The sequence below is a fragment of the Cynoglossus semilaevis genome, chromosome 10 (assembly GCF_000523025.1).
Source record: "Cynoglossus semilaevis isolate Cse_v1.0 chromosome 10, Cse_v1.0, whole genome shotgun sequence".
NCBI lineage: Eukaryota > Metazoa > Chordata > Actinopteri > Pleuronectiformes > Cynoglossidae > Cynoglossus > Cynoglossus semilaevis.
The window spans coordinates 13,831,932-13,841,931 of record NC_024316.1 but is presented as its reverse complement, the minus strand read 5'-3'; the positions used below and the strand labels follow the sequence as shown (position 1 = coordinate 13,841,931).

Genomic DNA, 10,000 nt, shown 5'->3' with positions numbered 1-10,000 from the left:
GAAATATAATGATCATCTAGTGTTAATTTAATCCCCATTGATTTACTCCGTGTGAAAGCTGGGCCAGTTTAGTTGAATACTACGTTGATATACTTGCAGGAATTGAAGAAAGACACAAAAAGATCTGTTCGATTCCTCCCTCTTCCCTCAGCGATGCTGTCAGATGTTGGATGGTAATATTTGTGAATATATATACTGTACTATACCATTGCATTCAGAATGCTAAGGTGACATACTTAACATACTTAACACCAACTTGAAATGCTGCCCGCTAATGCTAGTCCTAGATGGAAATGTATGTCACGAAAGGTGTTTGTCGGAAAAAAAGACTGGAGGAAAAAACGCATGGAAATTATGAGTGATCCATTTTTCTGTAGCTTATTTTAAACATTGTTACTGCGGCTTGTCTGGACTTTATTTGTCACGCTCCTTTTCTCCAAACGATGACCGCAACGATTGGAGGAACTGTACTTCACATTCAACTTCTGCTTCTCAGTCTGGGATTAGAAATAGTTTTCTTTGGATATACAGACGAATTCTTACCAAAAAAGTCTGAGACAACAGTTTAGTTCTTAATTTACTTTGAACTTTTTCTGATTCGAGTTTAGTTCTTAAGTTACTTTGAACTTATTAGTTTTGTCACAGTGAGTCTTAACCCGACTGATGGGATGTTCAGTGATGTTGTTTCAAAGAGGCATAGGAGGAAGCAGCATTTGGGCTTTGTCACGATTAAAATATCTGCCCAGTGATGGAGCTGTGACAATGCGGCAGTGAACTATTGTTGTGTTTGTCGGTCAGTGTTTGTGTCACTAACGATATCTGTTTTGAACCGCTTAAATCCGCCGAAACACTTTTGCGTTTGGTCAGAAACTCACAAGCATCGAATCAGACACCTTCTTTTGTGGGAACTCGGCTTTTTGCAAATAAACACAAACACACGTCCACGGTGACACCGAGTCTTTATTCACTGACGAACATAGCGATGCAGAAATCTGATACGTCTCTGTTGTAAAAACCTGTGTGCGGGTGAGGTGAGGTAATGAAGGGGAGTTCTCCTCCGCTCTGACGTGGTAGGTAAACACTGATATTAATACTCGGCGTCTTTCATGAAGCCTGAATGTGCTGTGTGTCGACGCAGTGGCTCAATGTCAGTGCTGGTCCTGTGGGCAACACATTAACGGGACATTGAGTGGCACCTTCACCGTTAGAAGATTCCGGAATTTGTTTAAGTTGTTGATGGAAAAGTAGTTTGTATTATGGATCATTGCTTTTGCTGCTTTTCAGAAAGCTGGGATTTTTCAACAAATTCCTCTTGACAAAGTCGAACATATATTGAAAAAAAGCCTAGCCTTTTTGGATTGTTTTTGAAGAAACTGGAGATACTGAAATCCAGCAGGAAAAAAAAGTTTACTTTCTTGGTGAAACACAGCTATCCAGCTATCTGAGCTAGCCAGCTAGCTACCCAATTTCTTCAGTAATATTTTTGACTTTGGCGTTCCAGTGCACATCTCCTTGTCGGAGGTCTGGAAATTCCCAGTATTCAGGAATGTACCTTCACGATAGGGTTAAAAATAAGCATCGGTTGATGACTTTGCTACTTTTATCTGAATTTTGAAAGAAATTTTGCCCGCCAAAAAGCAATGCTCTAGAAAAGTGTGCTCTTCAAAGGCTGTTGGTCGGACTGCATTCAAACCACCGTGTTATTTTGACGAACTAAACTTTGATGGCAAAGACCCTCATGTTATGGAACATTTTCATGACAAAAATCTCAGGTCTGTGATGTGACGCCAGCTCTGAACACCGGCAACGTTTTTGGAAGGGACGAAGCAGCGCAGTCATCCCTGGTTTCTAAGTTCTTGGTGTAGAAGTGTAGAGGAACCTATGTCTGTGTGTATGTGTGATTGTCTTTGTGTGCGTTTGTGTGATCACAGCTCAATCACATGATGCATCACATTGCCTGCTCTGTCTCCGTAGCTGATCTCTTTCACTTCCTCTATTCTACACAATCCTCCTCCAGCTTTCCAAACCTCCAAATACCCCAGTATAATAATGAAGACGTTTTCTTTGAAACAGATTTTTATTTTATTTTATTTGTACTCACTTTTATTCCTAAATTTTGTATCTTCGTGTATTTTGAGATACATTATCATCTTCTCCATTTTTATTTTCCATCTCATCTTATTTCACACTAATATTAATACATTTAAAGCTATTGAAAGCAGTAATTTATCATCTAGAATCCAGCAGTCATCCAGTCTCTGGAGACTGGACTGTAGGTCTTTCACCATGAACTTGTTATCCTTCATCTGCTGTAAAGACAACACACCACCACCATCACATGTGACTTCCATGTTAACTGTGCCTGTCTCGTTGTGATTACTGTAAACAAATGCGATCACGTGAAGTCAATTCTTAGCCTCCGTCTCTGGCTGCGATGTTGTTGAAGCTCACGTTTCACCACACGGTTCTTTGTAGCTGAACATATTGTTTTGGACTTTCTAATCATAGTGGGGTTTTTTAACTGCAGATTTTTGTTTTGGACTTTCTAATCATAGTGGGTTTTTTTAACTGCAGATTTATGATATCAGATCATTCAGCTATTTATAACGGGACTGAGAATAAGCAGCATCGCACATCCATTATTCCAGTGGTCATGTGTACGACTGACGTGTTTGTTGTTGTTGTCGATGTCAGTCAGTGTTTACTGCTGTGAGTTTTTGATATTTTACCAAAGTCTACTCATAATAATTAATGCATCAACATCACTAATTTTATGTTAGGCATTTAAATTTTAACACACATTTTTGGATATATATATATATATATATATATATATAAATGTCTATTTTAGGTTTTTTTTGTGGTCACTTTTATAAAAGTCACAATTATAAAAGACTTCAAATACTTCTAAAGAACTCACAGGATACTTGTCTCCGTGCAGTACACAGGTCCCATCCCCACTGAGCGTGGGGGCGAGCTGGCCATGGGGAGAGGTCGCAGCGAGACCTCAGCACTGAGTGGGATAGGAGGGCGGAGGGATATGACCACTACCCAGAATTCCCAGCGACCCAATGCCTGCTGCTTCTGCTGGTGCTGCTGTTGCAGCTGCTCATGGTACAATATGGTATAATTTTGTATAGTATAGTATAATATAGTACAGTATGGTTTATAGTTCAGACTTTGATTATTTGTCAATCTGAGGTCTGTATGTGTGTGTGTGTGAGAGAGAGAGAGAGAGAGAGGGTGTGTTTTGGTGTGAAGGCCGTTTTATCATGTCAGTCTCACTGTCAGGAATGAAGAGGAGAGACGGAGGCGGCGCAGGAAGAAGCAAATAGCACAGGACAACAACAAAATGGAGACCATTCCAAACTCTGAACCTTGGTGAGTCGTCAGACCTCAGTCACTCTGGTCAGTGGAGGATGAGGTGTATGACACAGCACCACCTCACCCCGCATGTATATAACCACACAAACCATAACGAAGAAGAAAATAATGAATTCTCAGCAGAGGAGCGTTAGTGACGGCAGATAAAGACGACCTGTCCACTCTGCTCTCTGCAGCACCAAAGCCTCAGTGGAGGAGATGAGGCTGTGGTCTCAGTCCTTTGACAAGCTGATGAGGAACCCAGCCGGTCGGAACGTCTTCCGAGAGTTCCTGCGAACGGAGTACAGCGAGGAGAACATGCTGTTCTGGTTGGCCTGTGAGGACCTCAAACAGGAGATCAACAAGAGTGCCGTGGAGGAGAAAGCACGCTCCATATACGAGGACTACATTTCTATACTGTCACCAAAAGAGGTAGGCGGCCGCTCCGGCCTTCTCCCATGAACCCTACTTTTATTTGTATTATTTTGTGATAATAAATCCCTGACTTTTAGTGATATAATGCCACTGCACTGCAGTTTGTCAACCAGAACTGTAAATCTCTGCAGGGACTTTTGGTGTGGTTTCCATTGATTCAACAGGTTTGCTTCACTGTTCAGGTTCCTGGTGTTGGTTGAACTTCACACCAGGATTTTTGACGATTACACACACGGTGCACACTCCCGTCACAGGGAACTACGATGTTTTGAAATTGATACCAACAAACTCAGCTTGGGATTTCTTCATTGTTCTTGCTTCATTACTTCCCCTAACTCCCCCCCCCCCGGGGGGTGTCACCCCTTCCCTTTTTTGGGCCATGACATTAGCGCTGCTCATGATAATTCTTTTATTAAGAATATTACAAAGAATATTATTAAGAAGATAACAAATTATCCCGTGGCGTTTACTGTATGTAATTATGGACAATGATTTCAGCCCCAAATCGTTCAACTTAACTTCGTCGATGTGTTGTAAACAGGGACACTGTCGCCTCGGCATCGGCAGATACTCCAAGTTGCCGTGTCGGTGTTGGACTTGAAAACGTTGTGTCCTCAGCAGTTTGGTAAAATAAAACCCATTAGCTCATAACTCCATGAAGAAGGGTTGGATGTTTTTACCAGCACCACCCTCAACTACGGAGCGAGGGGGAGAGAGAGAGAGAGAGAGAGAGAGAGGGGAGAACAAGGGAGGGCAGTGCATCAAGGTCAGACACAGGCAGAAACAGACGGTCGGGAATGTGTCCCGCACCCCCCTCCACTCAGCTTGAAGGTGACGAGTGCAGCAATTTTTAGCTTCATTGTAGGAAACACACGCAGGAAAACAACTGTACATGGGACGTGAGCACAAATGTACAGGAGAGAGAGAAGGAGAGAGAGAGCGAGAGAGAGAGAGAGAGGGGCAGAGAGGGGAGGAAGAAGGGGGGAAAGAGAGAGAGAGAGAGAGCGAGAGAGCCTGACAAGCCTCCAGCATTATGATAAATAAAGAGAGCCCTGTTTAGAGCCTCCTCATACTCACACTGAGTTATAAATAGCAGTTGAACAGCAGACAAGGCTGATGTGTGTGTGTGTGTGTGTGTGTGCGGAGGGGGGGGGAGGCGGGGGGGGGGGTTAATAAGAACAAATAGAAAACATAGAATGAACCTTGTCCTATAAATATCTGCTGGATGAGTGTGTGTGTGTGTGTGTGTGTGTGTGTGTGATGGTTCCTCAGTCTCGAAGACCATTCCCTAAAAATGCAATTGAAAATGAATGATTTTTTTTTTCAGTGAAATCAATGTATATTTTTTTACATTTTTTTTTTTCAAATTATTATTATTTGAAAATGTAAAATGTTTACACTTACAACAACTATTATCGTCTGTCTACGGTTGTTGTTTTGTTGAAAACATTTTTTTAAATGTTCGTTCAGTTTTGGAGCAAGAAAAAAAGCCAGATGGCGCTAGAACTAGACGTCCTTTTTATGTAATGAAAGTGTACATGAAATATAATGATCTATTAGTTTGAATTTAACTCACATTTTCTCACTCCTGTTTAGTGGAACACCACTCTGATGTGTTGACAGGAATTGAAGAAAGACAAACGTGAAGATCTTCAACAGCTCTGAGCCTTTTTCTTAGTTTTTGAAGCCATCTGCTGCCACCTTGTGGAAGAACATTTAATTGTCCTTCCCGTCACTGTCGCATAGAGGAACAAAAGAACAACATTTTTTAATTGTTCGTTCAGTTTTGAAGCATGAAAAAAGCCAGATGGCGCTAGAACTTCATCTGTGACAGAAGCGTCAATCTTTTTATTATAAATGAAAAAATACAGAAAGTCCTGGATTTTCGATGTCCTTTCTAACCTCAGCTCATTTCCCTGCAGGTGAGTCTGGACGCCCGGGTCCGTGAGGTGATCAACAGGAAGATGCAGGAACCGACGCCTCACACGTTTGAAGACGCCCAGCTGCAGATCTACACGCTGATGCACAGGGACTCCTACCCACGTTTCATCTCCTCCGGCATTTACAAGTCACTCGTCCACGGCGGATCACACTCCTCCTCTGAATTCTAGTCCTCGCTCTTCGTCCTGTTGTTTTCCTGATTCCACACTTCGTTCAAGGCCTGGTCCAAAACATTTCCAAACCTCAGTTCAATTTTTTTTTACTACACTTATAATCTTTCCAGGTACCAAGTATTTGTTTGGTTGATTTTTCATCTGAAACCTCAGATACTTTTCTTTTTTGTGTGTCTTGTCACACTTTTTTTTTTTGTGATTAAGTTTAAAAACTTTATTAAATTTACGTTGTATTTCTGTGGCCCGGCAGAACTTTTCATGTTAACAAGGGCATTAATTCGACACTGTATTTGAAATGTAACAACCTCCAGTATGGTTTAAAACCTGTGTGAACCTCCAGTATCCGCCAGGCTGTGTTTAAAAAGATATTTGATATTTTTTAACTTTTTTTTTTAACTTTCTTTCAAGCTAAGAGTTCCTTCTGCTCTCTGTTGCTTTCACTCTGTGTTTGTCAGACTTTTTTTCACATTTTCACCCTTTTTCACCTCATCGTCGACTGGTGAACGGACACTGAAGTGATGCTGGATATCAGAAGTATTTTTCTTCATCTGCTGTTACACGGAGATGAACTTTTTACTTTGGGAGAATTTAATACATTTCAGCCGGGAGACAAAAAAACCAATCTACTGTGCCATGGATTTTTAAAGAGTTTTTACCACGATGCTCCTCCCATCACGACTGTCCAATCACATTTGAGATCGGACTAAGATCCCCCCCCTACGCCGCCCCTTGTTCTCCTTCCTTCAGTTGCCTCTACTGTAATTTGGTCCTGACACAAGTCTAAATGAAACAGCGGGAGTTCAATCCTGCTGCTTTTCATTTGTTCAACTGGAAAAAAAAACGGGATGTCCACTTTACAGACAGATTTTTTTTTTCATTTCACTCCATTTGTTGGACAAATCATTTACATTCTTGTGCTAAACACGGACGAACGGATGGATCTGAGTTCATCTTGACTACTGATTTACAAACAGACACGTATTTTGGAGAGAAAACTGTAAATGGAAAGATTTCATTTTTTTTTTTTTTTTTTTTACGTTTCCTTATTTGTACGATCCTCCCGTTCTCTCCCATTCCTGAATTTTTTGCAAAATGTGGAGGATTCCTCTGAGGCTGTACTGACCCCGACCCTGAGCAACATCACAGACGCTGCAATAAAACACTGGAGGAAAAAGAAATTCTACATTTACATGCACACATTCACATGCTTTGTGTCACTATACTTGGGACCTGGGAAGTTCTGGTTAGGATTTTTTATCTAAACCAAAATCCAAAATCGATCCTTTGGGCTGGTGTAGTGTTGTAATGTGTAGTGTAAGTATTTAATATATTTGTCGGAATATAAAAAAATAGATTAACAAAAAAAGTGAATTGATTTTTTTTTTTTTATGTCAGGGATCCCCAGCCATCAGGCCAGGGACCAGTGGATTATTAGGTACTGGGCCATGATTTTAATATAGATTTTTTTTTTTTTATGTACGTCTGCATGGTATTTTATTTAAAAAAACATAACAAAACATTTTTTTTTTTTAATGTACGTCTGCATGGTATTTTATTTTAAAAAACATAAAACAAACAATCACTTCCTTAGGTTGTTGTATATGAATAAGGATGTACATTTTATATCTGGTGCAAAAAAAGGCTGTGGACCACTGCTTTATACCACCAGGTTATGTATATAATTGTTATATCCAAAAACAATGACACTGTTGAGAGTCCAATTAACTTAGTAAAAACCTAAAAACACTGTTTGTTCATTTTAAACTGGGTCTAACAAGTATAGTTATACAAACACACACACACACACACACACCCCTGGGGTGGCCTACCTGGGCACTGCTGCTGCTGCTGCTGACCTCTGCCTCTGTGACCTCTCACCTTTGACCTGACCACTGTCCGTTGCCCTCTCAGACGCCTGCTCCTGATTGGCAGCAGAAAGCTGATTTGTGGTTGGTCAATTCAGGAATGGGCGGAAATCCAGGTGCAAAAAAATAAAAAAATATATAAATATATATATATATGTATAAGAAGGAGATGGTTATTGTTTGAGGTGGGATGCCTACACCCTGTGCTTCATGGGAAATGTAGTTTAAGAAGAAACAAACATGTTTTTAGACATTTTTAAAAAAACAAAGTGAGATGCCTAGGCCTCCTCCAGACTAGTCACTCAGAACGCATTTATCTTAGTATTGTTAATGTTATTTATTTTGTATTTTGTTAAAACTGTGATTTCAATTGTACATATATAAACAGAAACCTTGAACATCCAAAAATAAGAAATTTGGAGTGATTTTTTTTGTTGTCATTGCACTTTGTAAATATATATACTGTGGAGTGATTTTTTTTGTTGTCATTGCATCTCAACAGGCACTTTGTAAATATATATATATATTCAAATGAATTTTATGTAATGAAAGTGTACACAATGAAAGTTGATGATCTGTTAGTTTGAATTAACTCACATTTTCTCGCTCCTGTTTAGTGGAACACCACGCTGATGTTTTGACAGGAATTGAAGAAAGACAGACGCGAAGATTCTTCAACAGCTGTGAGCCTTTTTCTTACTTTTATAAGCCATCTGCTGCCACCTTGTGGAAGAATATTTAATTGTCCTGCCTGTCACTGTTGCATAGAGGAACAAAGAAATGTTTTGCAATAGATCGTTTGGATACTTTTCGGTACGCCTGATGATCTCACGTGCAGGATTGGGTTGGTTGTTCACTCTTGACTGGCCGTAGGTGTGAATATCAGTGTGAACGGTTGTTGTGTACATAGTGATTTTCTATATTTATGATCCCGCAGTGAACTAAGGAACTGTCTAAGGTGTGACCCCGCCCTCCTCTGATGACGGCTGGGATTGGCTCCAGCGCTCCAGGTGAAGTTATTATTTATAACAATTATTGTCAGTTGTATAATATGGTTGTATGACACGGAACAGTCCCAGACCTGTTGGAGCATAAAGAGACGACGGCGTAAAACAAACATGGTTGAATCGGACACTCCTTTGTTAGCACACGCTACTGTTCACACAGACGCTAACGTTTGGATCAGTTAACGTGTCCACAGAACCCAAGACTTTTACACCTGCCCTTCCACAACCTGTTCGATTGTCCTCCAATCAAACCAGACCCTGTGTCTCAGCAGGGTCGGTGGTAAACCAGTTTAATCCTGCAGGAAGTAGGTGTGTGTTTGAGGAGGAAGAGGAAGACGTTTGTTTAACTTGGCTCTCCCCTGTGTGTGTGTGTGTGTGTGTGTGTGTGTGTGTGTGTGTGTGTTGGCTGGCAGCTTCATTGACCTGCTACTGCTCCTCCCACAGACTGTGTAAATACAAAGACATAAAAAGTGTCAAGGCGACTCCCGGGACGCAGCACACACCTTTTCAAGTGGACACACCCACGACTGTGACAAAGGTGTGATGTAGGTCAACGACGGCGACCGCCGTGTCTGGGTGTCCACGCCGCGCTGTCGTCCTTCCACACAAAGACGATTGAAACTTTTATCTAAACCCACTCTTCACTCGTTGACTTTCCCGCTCTCTCGCCTTCTTTTCATTCTTCGTCCTCTTCATGATTCATGCATTAGGGCCAAAGTGGGCGGAGCTTTGTCTCTTTAAGACCAATTTATCATAAACTATCTCTGTATGTGGTGGCTGCACCTTGAGACACATGCCCTGTGTCGGGGCAGTTAGTTCTGCCTTAAAGCCACATCCCATGTTTGCTGGTTTGATGCCAGGTCTTGGAATAAGAAGTGTGTAAGTTTTGCCTGGTGTTTTCAGTCCAGTCCTGACACAGACAGGGGTTTTTTTGGTCATATTTAGACAGGGTTGATTCATCGCTCCCCTGTGATTAGTCAGATTCAAAATGTTATTAAACTGTTTGACAATTCTATTTAATAATTGTTTGTTTCTGGATGTGGCCCAACAGTGGACAGCTGGAGAGTCTGGGGTGTGACCCCGCCCTCTACTGATGAACGCTGGGATTGGCTACAAAGATGAGTGTAGTATCCCTTCTTCTGCGACTGTCACTGAGACTAAAAAGACAAAATGTCCTCCACCAAAAAAAAAAAAAAAATAAAAAAAGGACGGCCTT

At 41.1% G+C, this 10,000-nt stretch overlaps 1 protein-coding gene across 6 annotated transcripts in view; it reads left to right on the top strand.

Annotated features, from left to right (window-relative positions):
* The window catches only part of rgs19 (regulator of G protein signaling 19), an 18,856-nt gene extending 11,425 nt beyond the window's left edge, over window positions 1-7,431 (top strand). For all 6 annotated transcript variants that reach the window (XM_008318930.3, XM_008318931.3, XM_017035624.2 and 3 more), the window contains 4 exons: window positions 2,942-3,114; window positions 3,292-3,381; window positions 3,561-3,795; window positions 5,721-7,431. In XM_008318930.3, the coding sequence (XP_008317152.1) occupies window positions 2,942-3,114; window positions 3,292-3,381; window positions 3,561-3,795; window positions 5,721-5,909 (687 nt within the window). In that variant the 3' untranslated portion in view covers window positions 5,910-7,431. The remainder of the gene's footprint in view (window positions 1-2,941; window positions 3,115-3,291; window positions 3,382-3,560; window positions 3,796-5,720) is intronic.
* The last annotated feature ends 2,569 nt before the right edge of the window (window positions 7,432-10,000 follow it).